Raw genomic sequence first — 21,406 nt, 5'->3', positions numbered from 1 at the left:
ATTTCAAAATATCAGGGATATAAAATTGGGGGAGAATAAATATAAATTGCTCAAATTACTTAAGACAAGCGTTAGGTGTCCAAATGAATCACATGTTGCACTGATTCATCTGCATGGATTCTGTTCCCTTCTTCTAGTATAATTCCTTTGACTTAGCCCCTATGTGACAGGCCAAGAAGACACAAGCATCTGTGAATTCTGTCTCTGCCACTTCTGTGTGACTTTCGGACATGTGCCAACCTTTTCAAGCCCTATTTCCGCACCTGTGCAATGGGCATGTTATCGCCTCACACCTTTGTTCTCAGAATTAAGTGAGGATGCATGTTGATCTGCCAAAAACTAATGTTTGGGATTTCTTTTTTTCAGTCAACTAATCATTAGAATTTGGATGATTCATAATTAATCAAAGAAAATACTAGCTTTTTCCATAGTTCATCATCTTCTCACTCCAATACTATATTTTCTTGGCAAAATACAGTGGTTGAGAGGTCTAGCCATCTAGTCAGACTTCCACAGCTCATAACTCAATTTTTGCCATTTTCTAGATACGTAGGTTTAAGCAAGCTCCCGCACCCATCAAATAGCGATAATAATGGCATCTACTTTTTGGAATTGTTAGAGAATTCAATGAGATAATGCATGGTAAGCATTTGGCATAGTCTCTGGTGGAGTGAAAGCCAACACATTAGCTGCTAGTATTATTTTGATTCATAATCAATTAGATTCTGAAATCTCATTCTGTTAAATCATTACTTAAAAAAAAATCAAAAGCCTTATTGGTCTTCTTTTATTAAAAATATTCCCCAAAGAGGAGCATACTATATTTACATTTTCCAATTTTGTGATTTCCATTTATAATAGACAAGGTACTATTGTCAAGTGATGACTGCCAATCAAGGTAATTTTGACCTGGACTTAAAACTTTGTACACCTTTTAGATGCAGAACGCATTCAGGTCTCAGGGTCAGGAAATTTGACTCCAGTCTTAGTTGTGCTACCAATTTTCTATGTGAGATTGGAAAGTTATATTACCTTCCTGGGCATCAGAGTTTTCACCTGTAAAGTGAAGCTCCACTATTGTGGTACTTATCAGGCTCTCTTACAGTCTGTCTTTTTATTTATCTGTCCCCTCTACCCGCCATACCCTTAACTGGGAGCTCCTTGAGGGCAAGAGCTATGTTTTGTTCAGTTTTGGATACTCTGTAGTGTTCACTAAAGACAGAAGACTGAATGAGTGGATAAAGAATGAATGAATGGGGGGCACTTGGGTGGCTCAGTTGGTTAAGTGTCCTCTTCTTGGTTTCGGCCCGGGTCAGGATCTCACAGATCGTGATTTTGAGCCCCACATCAGGCTCCATGCTGACAATGCGGAGCTTGCTTGGGATTTGCTCTCTTTCCCTCTCTCTCTGCCCTTCCCCTGCTCATGCTCTCTCACTCTCTCTCTCTCTCAAAATAAATAAATAAAGTTAAAAAAAAATGAATGAATGAATGATGATGAATGGGTGAATAAATGAGTTGGACCATGTGATTAAATTTCACTTAAGAACTGCATACTAAATTCTTTTGAAATTTCATTGGTGTTTTGAAATACTGAATTGGAATATTAAAATGTTATATATATATATATATATAACATTTATATATATATATATGACAACAATTTAAAATGTTATACTTTCTTGCAATACCTTGATATAAGTATGGCATCAGGTTATTTTATAGAAAATAAAGGACAACATATTTTTTCATTTATATAGTTTAGTTTCAACAAATTACAAAATCAACAATTTTCAACATATGTGAGTGATTCCCAACTAGTGGAAAGTTTGTCCCCCAGGGAACATCTGGAAACATGTGGACACATTTTTGGTTTTACAACTGAGGAGGGAGGGTTACTTGTATCTCTATATGGGCCAGGGATGCTCTTAAATATCCTATAATACACAGGACAGCCTCCACCATTATCAAGCACTCCTGAATTATCTGGGCCAGATCTCAGTAGTTCCATGGTTGGAAAACCATGATGTAGATTAAAGTTCTAAAGCAGGAATTGTTGCAAGTTAACTTCTTCATTTTTTAAGATAGCTTGCAGAATTGGCCAAAGGCTTCAAGTTTGTCTTTTTATTTTTTCCAGTAGAGGGCAGTAGTCTTATAGTACACAACTTTCTGTAATTCTCTACTTTTACACATCTACACATTTACACTTTCATATATACTAACAGACAGGCATACCTACACCATCTAAATAGAGATAAAGACAGCTTTAGCTTTTCAGAAAAAAATCTTTAGGGTTCACAGACGCCTTTGTTCCAGGCCCCTCAGGGACATAAGGTAGGATAATGGTAGTTACATGTATTTTTAGGAGCTTTTAAGCTTACAAGAGAGAGAACAATGTTCTTCTTGTATAGAGGAGAGAACCAACTCAGGATACGTCACTTGCTCAAAGTCACATTCTCTGTAACACTAAGTGTATGCTCTTATTTCTTTACCACACTATTTCACCATAAGGTAAGTGGTTTGCAAAATGAGAGATTTTTCAAAGGACTAGCACTACAGACACTTAAATATAGAGCTGCGTTGCCTAAGCTCACTGTTTTTTTTTTTTCTTACTTTGACACATGTTATTAAGGGACTCTATCAAGGATATCCTCAGACTGGGCTGGTCAATTGCTCTCCGAGACCTCGGCACTCACCCTAAGCCAGATAGAGTTCAGTGGAGCTGACCGATTCTACTCCATACACACAACGGGCTTGGCTCCCCAGTTCACCATTGCACCAGGCCCCTGACTCGGGGACATTGTCATTGTGTACAGGTCTCAGTCACTTTCATGAGGAAAATAGACATTTGGAGCTTATGTGCTTAGGGCTCACCATTTGCCACTCTTTTTCTGCTTGGTTTACTCCCAGGAACTCAAAGAAGGAAGCAAAGCCTTCATTCAGCCACAAGTCTTCCCACCATTCCATGGTCACAATATTTCCAAACCACTGGAATTATAAGCAATAAAGAGATGGTTAAATTTTTATGCTTGTGGTAGAGAGGCCTAGACCATTTCAGTACGTTTATTTGTCCATGAAAATGTCACTTGACACAGAAGTGGCAGGCATTGTACTTAATTAGCATTTATTTCCTGCATTATTTCTCCTGATTTTTTTCCACTTCTCCTGATATTTAAATGATCTTAAATTCTCTTTCGTTTATTGCCTTTATTTAAGTATCACCAGGACTATTTAAAGTCATAACAAAGACTCCTGTATACTTACTACAGGCAAAACAATGTGTCTTAAAAGGTTTTATGGTAAAATATTTAGTAGCACTAAGAAAGACTCTCAGGCAGGATTTTCTGATTGGCCGTTTTTTATTTGTCAAGTTATAATTAATTTCAGTTATTCCTATGGTCTTAAGCTACTTTAAAAAACAAGCGAAAATTTGAGGGGCATCTGGGTGGCTCAGTCGGTTAAGGGTCTGACTCTTGATTTTGGCTCAGGTCATGATTTTGTGGTTCGTGGGTTTGAGACCCGCATCAGGCTCTGCACTGACAGAGCCTGTCTCCCCCTCCCCTGCTTGTGTGTGCACTCATGCTTTCCCTCTCTCTCTCTCTCTCTCTCTCTCTCTCTCTCTCAAAATAAAAAAAAAAAAGCTGATTTGATGCTAAGATTCTATACCTGATGCACAAGTTCATGGGCAACCACACTGGCCACCCTCTGCCGGTTTGATGAAGCTGATTCCTGAGGGTCATAAAGCAAATTTGTTTCTCTGTAAGTGATTAGTCCCCAGTTCTCCATAGCCCCGGTGCCGAAGTCTGGAATAGCGATTTCATCTATGGAAAAAGAAACAGTCCCATGAGAAATACTTCTTTGCATTTGTTTATAACATTTCTTACCAAATTAAGTTCTTTGGATGAATGTGTTTTAAAAAGGCTAAAAATAATTTCTTAGAATAAAAAACAATAATCTATTTGTGTGAACTATTCAATCTTCATGCACTCAAACTTTCCATGGAATGTTTCCTGTTGACTCCAGATATCAATGTGTCTTCTATTTTTCAAAGAAGGATACTAATGGCAATGCTCTTTTCAGTCCTCTATAATTTTATGTCTTTGTCTCTGTCTGTACTTCATTTTTATTAGAAGTGCAGGGCTTCGAAGTACACAGAGATATATTTCTATCCAGGGATGCAGAATATTAGAGAATATAAAATTCCACTTTTTCCCTATTTCTGTACAATTTATCAGCTCGATTCCCTACTAATTGAATAGGGTCCCATCAATTTGTGTGCACTAAAGAAGTTGGGTCAACACGAAATAAACTGTATTCTTTCTCAATTCTCTTCCAGACCTACCATGTCGGGTTCTACCAGGACTTTCTATTCTTTATTTTTGTTTGGGCCCATAATCTTAGATATAATGACAGGAAGAAGCGGTGCTGATCAGTTCCATGTTAAATCGCAAAACGGAAAATGTTGAGCTTGATTAGTGGACAGGATGCAATTTCTTCAGTTAATGAACTATAATAAAAAAATGTAATTTCTCTATTAGCACCCAGAATTTCAATGATTCTAGTTAAAATAAGGATTCCTAAACCTTTTTATAAAGAATGAAAAATGGGTATATTATCTTCAATAAAAATCAAGATTACAGCAGTTTTCTTTTTGTGTCATCTTCATTCTTAGGTTTGGCTATTTTGTCACAAGAACACCCACTTAAAGGGTGAAGAACTATTCCCTCCAAGGACCAATATTTTCTATAACATTATGGAGTATAGGGGCGCCTGGGTGGCACAGTTGGTTAAGCGTCCGACTTCAGCTCAGGTCACGATCTCGCGGTCTGTGAGTTCGAGCCCCGCGTCGGGCTCTGGGCTGATGGCTCAGAGCCTGGAGCCTGCTTCCGATTCTGTGTCTCCCTCTCTCTCTGCCCCTCCCCCGTTCATGCTCTGTCTCTCTCTGTCTCAAAAATAAATAAAAACGTTAAAAAAAAACCATTATGGAGTATAATTTGTACCTAATCTTTGAACAAAAGGACTTTTTTTGTGACCTGGTTTCTCTAGTGAGTATTAACATTATAATTAATGAACTCTAGTGTAGTGTTTAATAAACAGGGAGTGTGACAAATGCAGAAGTCATCTGTAAAAAAAGTCTAGGAAACAGTTAATTCTGAAAGGGTTGAAATGCATTTTAAAGTATAAAGAAGGAGTAAGGAAGAATGAGGAAGAGAGAAGGAGCAGAGAGAATAAATTTCTAAAAGCTCCACTTCCCACTTTATCCTGGGTGGTACAAGTGAGATAAAGAGAGAAGAGACTTTTAAATTGATGTGCTTAACATTTTATTAAATATTATTCTGATTTTGATGAAAAGTTGTTTCTCTGTAATAGTTGGGAGCTGATGCCATTGAAGAGAAAACGGACCATCTACAAAGGTGCTCAGAGCCACAGCTATTCCCACTCAGAGAACCTGGTTTCCCAGTCACTTTGCACTGCTAATTTGTTAAAGTACAGGAATAAATTGAAATGGAGAAATCAATTTTGGGTTGGTTGGCATTCTTGTTGCCTCCATTTTATCCCTACAGACATCTATATGGATGTTTCATTTAAAGTCTTTGCAAATACCACGCAAGCTTACTAATAAAGCATTTTTGCTGTTGGTAGAAGTGTCATATCCACACCATTTCGATTATAGCCTTATTTTTATTTTAAAAAGAAAACGTCCCCCCCATTTTCATTTTAACTGCTGGAGAATCTAGAATTAGTCTTGTTCGATAGAAGGACGGGAAGAACATAGGACTCCGATAGCATCATTTATCTCTTTTAGTTATGAACTCATTGATGAGAGAGCAGCAATGTAAGCTATTGGAACAGTAATGACTTTGAAATCAACTAATCTAGGTTGCTATTTCTGGCTCCATTATTATCAGCGTCTGCAGTTCCACACAATACTTTAATCTTTATTTGGAAGTAAAAGTCTTTGCATTTAACAGGTAAGAACAGAGTAAGTATGGACATTATTCTTGGAGGAATCCAAAATGCGTTTCAGGGTCTAGTAAATATTAGACACATATTTTAGGCATATAATAAAAAGACTAAGGGGTGACTATTAACTGAAAATGCTAAACCTGGAGGAAATGATTTAACTTTGGTGAAAGCAAAGGCAATATTAAAAATAAGAAAATAAAAAATGAGTCTCACCTAATTTAGGAAGAGCATAATCCATAGCAAAGTATTCTTCAAAATAATCAAACACAATTTTAGTTATGGTTGCAGCATATTCAGCTGTGTGCTTTTGCTCTGGCTGGACATATATAGTGAGCTATTAAACAAAACACAAAAATTCAGTGAAAATTATTCTTTGTTTGATAAAACACAAAAACTATGACATATAACATAGTGGAGAGAAGGTGAGCTTTGGGGCCAGGTAGAGACTTGTTTGAATCCCAGGTCTTTATGGTTTTGGACAAATCACTTCACATCTCTGAGACTGATGTGTAAAGGAAATTATGCTGTATAACACTCTGAGTAATTTCAATGACTAGAAATTATGTAAGTCGCAACAGTTGGCATAGTGTCCAATATATTTTTTAAATGTTATTATTTTTTTTCTATTTTGAACATATATTCTTAATATCTATGTGTACCTATTTTTCTATCAATTTCTGTCTCTTTCTCTCTCTCTCTCTCTCTCTCTGTGTGTGTGTGTGTGTGTGTGTGTGTGTGTAATCTGCCTTTGAGGAAATGAGTCATGTGATTTTCTCATCTAAAGAGCCCTTAGATACATTTTTTTTTGCTTGTACTATTCATTACTGTCCAAATTACCCTTTTGATATTTTAACTATTTTACTCCCAGAGTCTAAAATATAGTGATTCAAAATTTTCTGAGAGGGAGGCATCTTGACAAACTACATCAATTCTCTATTTGTGTGCCTATGACATGATTTATAAATCAAATCCAAGTATAAACTTTTTACCCCCCAATTTCAAGCATGTATGACCCAGAATAGCCAACACAATATTGAGGGGAAAAAACTAAGTTGGAAGATTGATACTACCTGACTTAAAGACTTACTATAAAGCTATACTAATCAAGACAATGTGGTATTAGCAAAAGAATAGACAAATAGATCAGTACAACACAGTAGAGGGCCCAGAAATAGACCCAATAAAAATAGTCAAATGATCCTTGACAAGGAAGCAAAGGCAATACAATGGAATACAGATCATGTTTTTAACCAATGGTGCTGGAACAACTGAACTTGCACATGCAAAAAAATGAATTTAGATACTGACCTTACACCCTTCACAAAAATTAACTTAAAATGGATTGCAGACCTAAATGTAAAATGCAAAACTGTAAAATTCCTAGAAGATAACATGGGAGAAAACTTAGATGACCTTGGGTATGAAGATAACTTCTTGCAACACCATGAAAGAAATAATTGATGATTTGGACTTCATTAAAAACTTCTGGTCTGTGAAAGACAATGTCAAGAGAATGAGAAGACAAGCCACAGACTGGGAGAAAATATTTGCAAGAGACATATCTGATAAAGGACTGCTACCCAAAATATACAAAGAGCTCTTAAAATTCAACAAGAAGAAAACAAACAAGCTGATTAAAACATGGGCCAAAGACCTTAACAAACACCTCATCAGTGAAGATACAGAGTTTGCAAATATGTACACAAAAAGATGCTCCCCATCATATGTCATCAAGGAGATGCAACAGTAAGGTACGACTGCACACCCACTAGAATGCCAAAACCTGGAACACTGACAACAACAAATGCTAGCAAGGACATGGAGTTCCCATACATTGCTGCTGGGAATGCAAAATGCTACAGCCGCTTTGGAAGATAATTTGGAAGTTTCTGACAAAACTAAACATACCCTTACTATATGATGCAGTAATTGTGCTCCTTTGTATTTACCTAAAGATTTTAAAACATGTCCTACAAATACTTGCACGTAAAATGTTTATAGCGGCTTCACTCACAACTCCCAACACTTGGAAGCAACCAAGATGTCCTTCAATAGATAAATAAACTGTGGCCCATCCAGACAATGGAATATTACTCTGTGCTAAAAAGAAATGAGCTATCAAGCCATGAAAAGACAGGGAGAAACCTTAAATACATATTACTAACTGAAAGAGGCCAATCTGAAAAGGCCTTGTACTGTATCACTCCAACTATATTAATTTTGGAAGAGGCAAAACTATGGAGACAATAAGGAGATCAGTAGTCGCTAGGGGTTAGGAGGTGGAGGAAGAAGGAAATATGAATAAATGGACCACAGAGGATTTTTAGGGCAGTGAAAGTAATCTGTAGGATATAACAATGATACAAAAATAACATTATACATTTGTCCAAATCCATAGAATGTACAATGCCAAGAGCGAAACCTATGGTAAACTATGGATTTTGGATATTATGATGTATCAATGTAGGTTCATCTTTGGTTAAAAAAAATGTACTATTTGGAGGAGTGATAGTGATAATGGGGGAAGGGATGCATATGTGGGGGCAGGAGGTATATGTAAAATCTTCATACCTTCCCTTCAATTTAATTGTACACTTAAAACTTCCCTAAAAAAAGTCTTTTAAAAATAACTTTGAGGAATTCAAGTGAAGCGTACTTGCTAAACTTATGGCCAGATTCAAAACCCTCAAGTAAAGCAAAATATGCAGTCATTTGGTAAATCCAATCCCATCTACCTAATGGCACAGGTGACTCATAACTTTAAAAAAGGAAAAAAGAAAGAGAAACTATGCCTACTTTCTTCCTTTATTATGCCAAAAGCATTGCTAATTTTGGTATTCTTATAGGCATGGATCTTGAGCCATTTTTTCTCAGCTGTGAACAACAGTGGAAAGATCCAATAATTTAATGGACAAATACCAGAGTGCCTGGGTGGCTCAGTCAGTAAAGCATCTGACTCTTAATTTCGGCTCAGGTCATGATCTCATGGTTAGTGGGATCGAGTCTCGAGTCAGGCTCTGTGCTGACAACTCAGAGCCTGCTTGGGATTCTCTCCCCCCTTCTCGTTCCGCCCCTCCCCCACTCATGTGCGCGCGCACACACACACTCTCATTTTCAAAATTTTTTTTTTTTTTTAACGTTTATTTATTTTTGGGACAGAGAGAAACAGAGCATGAACGGGGGAGGGGCAGAGAGAGGGGGAGACACAGAATCGGAAGCAGGCTCCAGGCTCCGAGCCATCAGCCCAGAGCCTGATGCGGGGCTCGAACTCACGGACTGTGAGATCGTGACCTGAGCTGAAGTCGGATGTTTAACCGACTGAGCCACCCAGGCGCCCCACACTCTCATTTTCAAAATAAATAAATAAACATTTTGTAAAAAGCAAATAAAGGACAAGTACTGAAAGAGCATCCCTGAAATTACCAGCGCTGGCTCACTGTTCCCACATCCACTGGGTCATTGACATTCTTGCTTTATTTGCAAAAGTAAAGATGTGTTCATCTTCATCTCTAAAGGCAACACTATTCACACAACTATCATCACAACATCCTTTGAGGTTTGTTTTTGTTTTTTTTTTTCAGCTGTCAGGATAGATGATACATTTTCTCACTGTTTTCTCTTTCTATGGAAACGATGACATGCATTTTCCAAGAAGTTCAGTGAAACTAAGGATCCAGTCGATGGCCACTGTACAGAGCAGAGGTAGTTGCCCCCTGTGAAATCAAAACTATCATGACTAGACAGGATAGCTCCATTAGATGCAGAAATTCTGAGAATTTTTCATCTGTGAATTGATTATGGTGTCAAAACTCCCTCAGAATTTCTACTACATCTATTCTCATTAAAAAACTTCAGGAAGGTAGTTCCATCATGACTTCCTCCACTGTTATTGACACCCTACTTCTGTGCCACACATAATGTCTGAACAATGAAACATTGAGAAAGAGGGAGAAAGAGGAAGAAGCAATAACACCGAGTCCCTAGACTCACCGTTGAGAGTTAAGAGGAAGAAGAGATAACAGTGGGAACCCCAGGTGGCAAATGGGGAAGAGAAAGACTGTGCTCTTTGTACCAGATCTTCTTTCCCATGCTAGTGGATCAACTCCCTTTAAGCACAATGCTTCTGAGACAACATATTCTGTTTTTTCTCACTCTCTAGACTTCTGTTGGTAGATTGATATTAATGTGGATTCAATCAATGAAAGTAGTCCTTTCTTCTTTTGTTTCTGAGAAACTCAAGCCCCCAGAGCTATGTTCTGTCTTCATAGTCTAACCAGTCTGAAGATCACATGGGATCCATGACCCTTATTTTGAAGGGTCATCCATCATATTTTATGACCATTGCTCTGATCAACTGAGCTAAGCAATCACAGAATATACAGATTCAGACATTAATCTGGTAACATAACCAGCCAAAGTTTATCTACAAGCGTGTCCTATCTGCTATATATAAAAAAACCATATTCTTAAAGACGGCCAACTGCCAACATGGTGTGCCATTTGAAGCTTCAAAATCCTTTCATGTGGCATCCATTTCATAGCAGGTCATCTGTGATGTTCAGATTTGCTGATTCAAGCGTTCTTCCCTCTGCTGCTGCCTTCACTCGTCCTCTGCTCAGCCCTTCCTGCTCTCTGACCTCGTCTTCAACTCATGCTCCATCTGTATCTCCCGCTCCTTTCTGTGGGCTTTAGTAAAGGTGGCTAGCCTTCCTCCACCATCAGCCACCATCTGTCCATGACAGAGTTCAGGAAATTACCCCGAATTGTCATCACTTTGAAATAATTGCCATCTTTCTTGTTTATGTGTTTGCTTTACTGTGATGATTTTTTTTAAGTATATGACTGGCAATATTGAAACAGCTTGGAATGAGAAAGAAGAGATGTGTGCATATTCTTTCTTCTTGCCTTCTGAGTCATATATCTTTTATTATTCAAGGACTCTATTAAAGGTCAAATATCAAGTTTATATATAAGCTTTACAACCTTATATATAAATACAAAGTTTGTAAGGCTCTAAGAACCTAATTTGTATGCATATATTTAGTTTGCAGAGGCAGCAAGTTCCCCAAGTAAATTAAATGACCAAGGTATACCAACGTTGGGTACCATGGGTCGTATCTCAAAGTACTGAATCTATGGAGCTAGTGTCCGATTTAAAGTCCGTGCCTTCTAATGCATATATTCAGCTGATTATTCTTTTGGGAAGAGTGATACATCTGAGTTATCGTTGTTGTTGTTACTTTTCTCTGATCATATGGGAACTGCCTGTAAAGAAGTCTTGCGGAGTTCTTAATATTGTCCCTTTCATTCAAGGATCTCCAGGAATTTGAGAGGAGGAATTTACGTCCATGAGAATTAGGAACCTGATTGGTTGCTGCCATTTCCTTTATGTGTCATCATTATGATTAATCATTAGTCCCACGGAGTACTTTAAAATTTCCAGGTAATGGAAGAAGCACTTTCCATGCAGTGTGTCACTCTATGCATCAATTCTGTGAATCTGAGACTGTTAGCAGTAATAGAATATTTTGCATCACTGACAAGTTTCACTACTCCAGTTTTCACAATGATAAAATCCAAAGAGTTCTGAAAATATAAAGCTTTTTATGTGTTCAGAGCAAACTAATTTTGCAGACTCATCTGACCTGAACAAATGATAGTTTTTTCTAATCTTTATTTTTCTCACCACAAAAACAGTGCTGCAGAAATTAGTATTTCTCTTTGACTGTAAGGTGCTGCCCCAGATCCTGCTGTAGTTATTCAAAACTATGCAGTATTTGTACCATTTGACCTTCACAAATCAGAAAATTGCTGAATTTTAACATGCAACTAGCCACATGGTTTTAGAGGAGAATTGTAGACCTCTACATCAGACTTTACAGTTTGAAGGGTTTTAAAAAGAAACTTCCTCGTGTGTACATGAGACCAATGAAGACTAGGGCAAAACTGACTAGGATTCAGCCCAAAGTTTGGTCTTTACTGTATCATACTGCCTCTTTTCTCTACCCTAAGAATGAAACCTGACTTTCCCTAGGTGCAAAATAGGAATAACAGCACCTATCTTGTGTGGTTGTGAACATAAAATAAGCTAGTATTTGAAGCAGTGTTTGACACATGAGAGTTTTATGCATCCCATGGAGAAGACTAGTATCATTTCAGGTAATGTACTGAATTATTAACCTCTGTGATTTTCTTTGTCTGCACTTCCTTATAGGTGAGCGATATCCACATTACCAGTAGAACATTAAGAGAATACAAGGGGGAAAAAGTGGAGTTTTTCACTTCCAAAATAGGCGTTTCATGCCCACACAATAAACTTGAAAGCCAAAAGCTTTTGACTTGCAAAAGTCTCATTAGAAAGGCTTTTAGGGACTGCTGGGTGGCTCAGGTGGTTAAGGTTAAGCATCTGACTCTTGATTTTAGCTCAGGTCACCATCTCCCTGGGAGATCGAGCCTGGCATCAGGCTCTGTACTGACAGCACAGAACCTACTTGGGATTCTTTCTCTCCCTCCCTCTCTCTCTCTGCCCTTCCCCTGCTCATACTCTCTAAATAGACAGTCAGACAGACAGACAGACAGACAGACATAGAAAGCAACCAAGCAAGCAAGAAAAAAGCTTTTTAGAAAAAAAGCAGAAGGCCAAGAAAAAAAGCAAACCATAGAACTTATGCTGTAACAATGGACTGGAACGAGAACAGAGGAAGATCCAGACAGCTTTCCCTCAAAAAACTACAAGAGAGTTACTTGTGCCAGTTCATTTGAGTCAAAATTTAAGTTGTTTGGTGCCTGATGATTACAACTGCTGCAGAATTTTCTTAAAACAAAAACCAAACATTAAAGAAGTTTAACTTACCTCATAGAATTTTATATTTTAAATTATGTTTATCTTTTTATAAATTTAAATAAAGAATATGAATCATTAGCAATCTTCTATGGCTTCCTGGATTGAATACATGCTTTGGGGGAAGATTAAGAGCCATTAATTTCGAATAGCCCTTCCAATAAAGGAAGGCATCTTTTTAAAAAACTCATAAAAATGTTATTGAAATTAAACTCATTCTGAAAACTTTACAAAGCCACAGCAAACATGTCTTTTTAAAATAATAAAATAAACCTATGTCAAAAACAGCTCTGAGGCAGAAAATTGTCATTAGAAGGAGAACTGCTACAGGTAAGATCCACTGGCGAATACGACAATGAGTGGTCAAAGTTTTAAGGAGATAGGATATGTACATAACCTTTAATTATCTCTCCTTGCTTATACTTATTAATTGCTGAGGTGGCTATAATATATATCCATAAATTCTTTGATAGTCCTCCCTCCAGGAAGTGGACTTTAATCCCTTTCCTCTTGGGAATGGGCTATACTTAGTGATCACTTGTAACAGATAGAATATGGAAAAGAAAAATAGTAATTTATACTAGGGAAACCTGGCAGATACCACCTGAACCAAATGACCAAAGTTAGCATCACCAACAATAAGTTGTGTTGATAGCATGTGTCCCTTGATATGATCTAATGAGAAGTGTACCTTTTCTCTGAGGTATTTTCCCTCCAAATCCAAAACCCCACTCTAATCATGAGAAAACTTCAGGGATATTGAGGGATATTGTACAAAATATCTGACCAGTCCTCTTCAATAATATCCAGATTATTAAAAACAAGGAAAGATGGAGAAAATGTCATAGACTAGACAAAATTAAGGAGACATCATGACTAAATATGATGTAGTATAATCTATTGGATCCTGGAACAGAAAAAACACATTAGTGGAAAAACTGGTAAAATTAAAATAAAGTCTGTAGTCTAGTTAATAGTTTTGTACAAATGCTAATATCTTAGTTTTGATGAATGTATGATAAATGGTTTTGTAAGATGTTAACTTTGGAGGAAGCTGGGTAAATGTTACATGGGAATTCTTTTGTATCTTTGCAACACCTGTACATCTAAAATTATTTCAAAATAAGAAGTTTAAAAATATAGGAGTATGAAAACAATAAAACTTATTTCTAAGAAGACTATTTCCATGTAGGAGAATGCATAAATTAAAATCCATGGCATAAAACCAAAAACTGCTCTAAAATATAAAGTTTATTTTTAAAAGCCCCATGATATACATATTCCCTGCCCTCAATCTTTCCAGTCCAGACAAATGGACCAAGCCAGAAGCAAGTAAGAAGACACAGGCAGTAGGAAGGATTCATTCAAAGGTATAATTCTATTCAGGAATCATCCTATAACATTTTGGAAGCAGGCACAATACAACCTCTTCCACTGAGTCAATCAAATTAATATGGTTATAGTATAAAACTAATTAAATGGACAATACCAGCCTCTCTTAGTGAGTAGTCCCCCTCAACTTCCTCCGTCTGATCATGAAAGCCAAGGAATTTGACTACAGTTGAATTAATCTCTAGCAAAGTAACTGCTCCTTTTTTGCACATCCCTCTTTACAAAAGACAGAGGTCAAAAGCCCAAAGAAACCCAAGTCCTAATTAGAACTTACTGTTTCTCAGGAACAGGATCACTCTTACCATTTAATTTGTCCTGAATTTGGTTCCTGGAAGACTAGTGCCAAGCTAAAAAGTCTAGCAAAGTTATTGAGGTCATAGGTCAAATGTACTTCAGATGGCATCACAAAACTATTAACTTAGAATGATTTTTATATATGGTAATATAGGTAATTTTCCTTTTTCCTTTTTTTTTTTTTAACATTTATTTGTTATTGAGAGACAGAGACAAAGCATGAGCATGGGAGGGGCAGAGAGAGTGGGAAACACAGAATCCGAAGCAGGCTCCAGGCTCTGAGCTGTCAGCACAGAGCTTGATGCGGGGCTTGAACTCACAAACTGTGAGATCATGACCTGAACTGAACACGGACACTCAACTGACTGAGCCACCCAGGCGCCCCTAATTTTCCTTTTTTCTACTTGCTTTCTTCCAGCCACATTTTCTATAATGTATGGGTATTAAACCTATAACTTAAAAATATATTCATAATCCACGTTGTTGTGGATTTGAAAATGGAATGCAATACAGCCCAACAGAAGACTTTGAACTAACCTAAGAGGTTAATGACATGTTTATCAAGGATATTGCTTCCCAAAATTTGACTCCTATATAAACAATAGAAGTACATTTTATTGATAGTTTGGGAGTTAATTCAAAAGTCATATAATCTCTACATTTTGTACTAATTGTTTTTCTAGAGTAGAATCCAGTGATTTCATTTATTTTTTCATCCCCCATAAATTATTTATTTTGTAACTGGAAGTTTGTACCTTGTGACCCCCTTCACCCATTATATGTACCTCCCACCCCCTCCTCTGGCAACAACCAATATATTCTCTGTAACTACAAGCCTGTTTTCTTGGTTTGTTTTTATTTTTGTTTTTTAGCTTCCACATGTAAGTGAAATCATACAGTATTTGTCTTTCTCTGACTTACTTCACTTAGCATAATGCCCTTGAGATCCACCTATGTTGTAACACGTGGCAAGACTTCTTTAATGGCTGAATAATATTTCTGAGTGTGTGTGTGCGTGTGTGTGTGTGTATTTATACACTTGTCCATCAACAGACACTTAAGTTGTTCACATATCTTGGCTATTGTAAATAATGCTACAATGCAATGGAAAAAAGACAGTCTCTTCAGCAAGTGGTGTTGGGAAAACTGGACAGCAACATGCAGAACAATGAACCTGGACCACTTTCTTACACAATACACAAAAATAAACTCAAAATGGATGAAAGACCTAAATGTAAGACAGGAAACCATCAAAATCCTGGAGGAGAAAACAGGTAACAACCTCTTTGACCCTGGCCATAGCAACTTCTTACTACACATGTCTCTGGAGGCAAGGGAAACAAAAGCAAAAGTGAACTATTGAACTTCATCAAGATAAAAAGCTTCTGCACAGCGAAGGGAAGAATCAACAAGACTAAAAGGCAGCCTACAGAATGGGAGAAGATATTTGCAAATGACATATCAGATAAAGGGTTAGTATCCAAAAATCTATAAAGGACTTATCAAACTCTACACCCTCCAAAAAACAAATAATCCAGTGAAGAAATGGGAAGAAGACATGGATAAACATTTTTCCAAAGAAGGCCTCCAGGTGGCTAACAGACACATGAAAAGATGTTCAACATCCCTCATCATCAGGGAAATACAAATCAAAACCACAATGAGATACCACCTCACACCTGTCAGAATAGCTAAAATTAACAACTCAGGAAACAACAGATGTTGGCAAGGATGCAAAGAAAGGGGAACACTTTGCACTGTTGGTGAGAATGCAAACTGGTACAATCACTCTGGAAAACGGTATGGAGGTTCCTCAAAAAATTCAAAATAGAACTACCCCACAACCCAGCAATCATACTACTAGGTATTTTTCCAAAGGATACAGATGTGCTGATTTGAAGGGTCACATGCACCCCAATGCTTACAGAAGCACTATCAATAATAGCTAAATTATGGAAGGAGCCCAAATGTCCATCAACTGATAAATGGATAAAGATGTGGAATATTACTCAGCCATCAAAAAGAATGAAATCTTGCCATTTACAACAATGCAGATGGAACTAGAATGTATTATGCTAAGCAAAAAAAGTCAGAGAAGGACAAATACTATTTGATTTCACTCATATGTGGAATTTAAGAAATAAAACATATGAACATAGGGAAGGAGACAAACCATAAGAAACCCTTAAATACAGAGAACAAACTGAGGGTTGCTGGAGGGGAGGTGGGTGGGGGGAATGGGCTGAATGGGTACTAAGGAAGACATTTGTTGGGATGAGCACTAGGTGTTATACATAACTGAAACCATTATTACACTATATCTTAATTAACTTGGATTTAAATAAAATTTAAAATAAAAATAAATAAAATATAATAATTAAATTAAATTTTAAAAATAATGCAGCAATGAACACAGGGGTGCATATATCTGTTCAAGTTAGTATTTTCATTTTCTTTGGATAAATACCTGAAGATATTACTTAAAGATTTTACTGACTTTAAAACCCTGAAATAATCAACTAAACCTGAAAAAGTCCTCAGGAGATTTCTTACCAACAGAGTTGTAAAGAGTCTTTCCATCAAAGGCTAGCCTCAATTATTGCTAAATTTTATTTTTCAGGACTGAATCAAAATGCATTGCAAATAATATTCAATAAAGGAAATATACAAAGTTAAAAGTCTTTTGAGCTACCTTCCAAACTCAGTTACCTTTCTTCTTAACAGTTTTTTTTTTGGGATGAATCCTCTATTCCAATTTTTTCTCATGAGCAGCAAGGACATTTTAAGCATAATGAACGGTTCAACTACTAATACCTGCTGTGTAAATAATATCTGCTTGTAAACAATTCAGAAGAACATAGGTCTGGATTCTACGTTTATTGATATAAAGGAACTTTTGCCAGAATGGTGAACATACCCAAGGATTTAATCAGGGTAGTACTGATTGTTGATTGCACAATATAATCTGATTATGAATAGCAAGTGATTAATGTACCAAAATAATACTGTCAGAAGCAAAGTATCTTTTAATTCATGAAGTTTCTACTAAAAGTATTGCATTACACAAAAGCTACCTAGTTCCACTTTTTAAAAACTGAAATAGAAGTATAGGGACTTTGGGTCGAGATGGCACAGTAAATTAAAAATTTGATGTACCCCCACATACTGAAATGATAGATGCAATGGAAAAATGGAAAACCCACAAGACATATCAGGACTTTAAACAACATAAATATCTCCATGAACTTGATAAAAATACAAAGCAGATGGCAGGACTGAAGTCATAAGCTTATTGGTAATTAGTAACGGGTTACTGGGGATCAGAGCCAGATTATGCTCTGGAAATCATGTTTTATTTTAAACTTGAACTACTGATTTCTGATTGTTTTCTCATAGCTTTCTATTTTATGATGATCACATCTTCTTGAATCTGAGAGTAATAATTAAAGGTTGTACAGGTGAGAAAGTTCAATTTTTTATGGCTTTTTTGGGAATTCTCTTTAGTTTCCCCAATCATTACTATTGGCCCCCAGAGTGTTTTTTTGTTTATTTGCCTTGGATTTTCTTTTATGTTGTTTGTTTTCCTCAGATGCCTGTTTATCTTAAGTTGTCTGTTCAGCTCTAAGAATGTAGTACTGAGGCTGGTTTGCATTTCCATTGATGTCACATTTAAGTATATTTAAGTAGATCAGTTTCCCCTTAATTTTTTCTAGAATGGGAGATTGTACTGGGGTACCTGTGCTTGAGTGTTAACTGTTAGATTTCAATTTAGAGTGAGTGGGTAGGAAAAGCCAGGCAGGGAACCTCTCAAATGTCAATGAGGCAGAATTTACCATAAATTGGCATTCATACTAGATGCCTTGCAAGTTCTCTAGTAAGGGTTCTGTCTACCTTTTGTAGAAAACAGCCCTACCAGGTTTTGCAGGAGGGAAAAATCTGGTTGCCTGTCTTCTGTAGATGGGGTGGAAGGGAAGGGCCCCTACTTTGTTTAGCTCCATGTTTCACTTTCACTGAATTCTCCCAACCCAGAGTCTCTGGGAAGTGTCCAAAGAGATTATAGCATTCTGTTTCCCTTTTACCAAATAGATCATCAGAAAGCAATATATTATGACAATACTCATTTCCCACCCAAATGGTGAAAACTTAACCAAATTTACAATGGAATAGTATGCAGTCAGCTTTGATATTTAAGAAATATTTACCACTCAAAGATACCATTGGGATCTTCTGCCAAATTGTATTTTCCATTATGTCATCTAAAACCTTCATACAAAATCCACCATTAGAGCTCAGCTAACTAACTGGTATGGGCTCTGATGACTCATCCAGCCACTATCACACCTTACAAATAAATATCCTTGGTCAGAGGACCAGGTGCATTGGAAATGCAAACTCACCGTCACTATAGGAAATAACTCCAAGTATGCTGTCGGTTGCTGATGAGTTGACTGCATTTTCTTTTTCTTTTATTATTATTATTTTTTTAAATGCTTATTTATTTTTGAGGGAGAGCATGAGTGGGGGAGGGGCAGAGAGAGGGGGACAGAGGATCTGAAGCAGGCTCTGTGCTGACAGCATACAGCTGGAGTTCATGAACCATGAGTTCATGACCTGAGCCGAAGTCAGACGCTTACCCAACTGAGCCACCCAGGTGCCCCTAAATTTTCTTTTTATGCAATTACATCATCACTAGAGAATTGTTTAAGCCTTCTGCTTCGCCTTGTCATTTCCACCCAAAATAAAAAACTTGCCCAAAAAGCAATCATTAGGTTTTTAAAAAAATTGGTGTAGAACACACCTGCACATGATGAAAAACATTCATGCAACTGAATTGCAGGTGATGAAGAAAGCACCTGCAGATAAAAATTCTATGACTGTGAGGAGTCTGTAAGAAAAACCAAGCTGAACTACTGCTTTCACCTCTATGTTAAGCAGGAGGAGTGCCAGCAAGGACATTCAGCACAATATAGAAAAAACAATTTCCTCTTTCTAGCAGCATTTCTTTCTTACCCCTACTATTATCTATTAGCCCCCGGCAGTGCTCTTTACCATGACTGAAGGTCACATCAAAGCAACACGTGTGGTAAGGGATGACAAAATTCATCCTGATATACAACCCCTTTGAAAAGGTGTTAGGACATTCCCTCATTTGCTATTATTTGGTTACAGTAAAGGCAGCATGCTGGAAACCACCCTCGACTCCTACTATACCAACATTAAGGTAAATTTCCTTAGGAGATAGTGTCACAGGAAATGGAGGAATTCATCCCTTCCCTCCAGTGATTGGTGAAGAGGTAAAGATATTTTCAGAATATCATATTTCAGAAGGTTTAGCAGCATACAGTATCCACCACTTGCCAGTTGGGTGATCTTGAGCAAATTACTTAAACATATTAAGTTTCGACTCTCTCATCTGTAAAATAGGAGTGATGGTTTTTTTCCTTATAAAGTTATATTGCAAATATATATATATGTGTGTGTGTGTGTATATATATATATATTTATATATATGTGTGTGTATATATATATAAATATATTTATATATTTATAAATATATATGTGTGTGTGTATATATATTTATATATATATATGTATATATAAATATACATATATATATATAAAATAGATAGCACAGAGGTGGACTAACGGAAAGAAAATCAGATTAAGCAAGTGTTTAGGGCATGAGCAAAATGGGAGCCTTCAGAATGAGAAGAATAATTAGGTAAAAGTATTTGTGTTTTCAAAAGAAAATTATTGAATTAATCATCTTGATTTCTAAAAGCTTATTTATCTCTTACACTGTAAAAATATGCTTTTTGACACTTTGTTGTTATCTTATTTTGAATTGCATATAGGAATGGCATCACAAACTTTGAAGGATATTCATCTTCCTATGGTTTCCTCCTTCCTCTCTGGCCTCCATTCAGGACCCCACCCAAACACATATACTAACCACTTCACTAAACTGGGCATGCTCAAATATTTTAATATACTTGTGCTGATATACTTGGGAGCTAGCTTTAGATTTATAGTGAATTTTCCCTTTGAAAGAATTCAGAACTATTCATTCCTATGTCTGTCGTGTTTATTTTTCACATGTGTCCTTTCAGCTTATGATTTTCGATATTTTCAGTGCATCTATCATCAAGCTCATAGACCCTGATGACGAATGGGCTTTCCTAGTCTGTTAAGTGGGAGGGAAACATTAAAAAAATAGAAAATTAATCACAAATCCCTAGGTAGGAAATTTTTAAAAATATAATGGGACTCGGGGCACCTGGGTGGCTCAGTCAGGTAAGTTTTGCATCGGGCTCTGTGCTGATGCTGTGGAGCCTGCTTGGGATTCTCTCTCTCTCCCTTTCTCTCTGCCCTTCCTCTGCTCTCTCTCTCTCTCTCTCTCTCTCTCTTGAAATAAATAAATAAACTTAAAAAAATAAAAAATATATAATGGGACTCACAGGTACTCCCCTTTTAGATATTCTGTCAACGCGGTCAAATTGATGTACAGCAAAGCACACCAGGTAGGTGCTCATAGGGACGGACTTCTTGAAAGTTGTTCTATTCCATTTATCGTCCACTGACTCTTCTTTCTATTGAAAACAAAAGATAATCTTTTATTTATCAGTCACAGACAAGATCAGTCACAGACAAGACAAACAAATGATTCCTCCAAACCTGGAGTTTTAGTCAGAAGTCCTTTGTCAAAGCTTAGGGGTAAAACTTCCTCTTACCCATGAATGGTGATATTGAAAAAGACTAACGGAAATGGCACTTAATTTTTAGACCCGTGAAAGAGTGATTGAACTATACACTGTACGAGGTTTCTCAGGGAAAACACAACTTTGACTAGGATATAGGAATTCGTTTGTCTTTCTACATTAAATATACAATCCCAACCATGATATTTGAGGGGAT

The 21,406-nt window shown here is 36.8% G+C and overlaps 1 protein-coding gene across 1 annotated transcript in view; it reads right to left on the bottom strand.

Moving 5' to 3' along the window:
- The window catches only part of ENPEP (glutamyl aminopeptidase), an 82,816-nt gene that overhangs the window by 48,645 nt on the left and 12,765 nt on the right, over positions 1-21,406 (bottom strand). The window contains exons 3-6 of the mRNA XM_060654430.3: positions 20,950-21,081; positions 6,178-6,298; positions 3,664-3,818; positions 2,872-2,985 (exon numbers count right to left, since the gene is read on the bottom strand). Coding sequence (XP_060510413.1) covers positions 2,872-2,985; positions 3,664-3,818; positions 6,178-6,298; positions 20,950-21,081 — 522 coding nt within the window. The remainder of the gene's footprint in view (positions 1-2,871; positions 2,986-3,663; positions 3,819-6,177; positions 6,299-20,949; positions 21,082-21,406) is intronic.

The sequence above is a fragment of the Panthera onca genome, chromosome B1 (genome assembly GCF_046562875.1).
Source record: "Panthera onca isolate mPanOnc1 chromosome B1, mPanOnc1 haplotype 2, whole genome shotgun sequence".
Taxonomy (NCBI): Eukaryota; Metazoa; Chordata; class Mammalia; order Carnivora; family Felidae; genus Panthera; species Panthera onca.
Note: the sequence above shows the minus strand (reverse complement) of the source record. Positions and strands in the feature narration are given on the sequence as shown.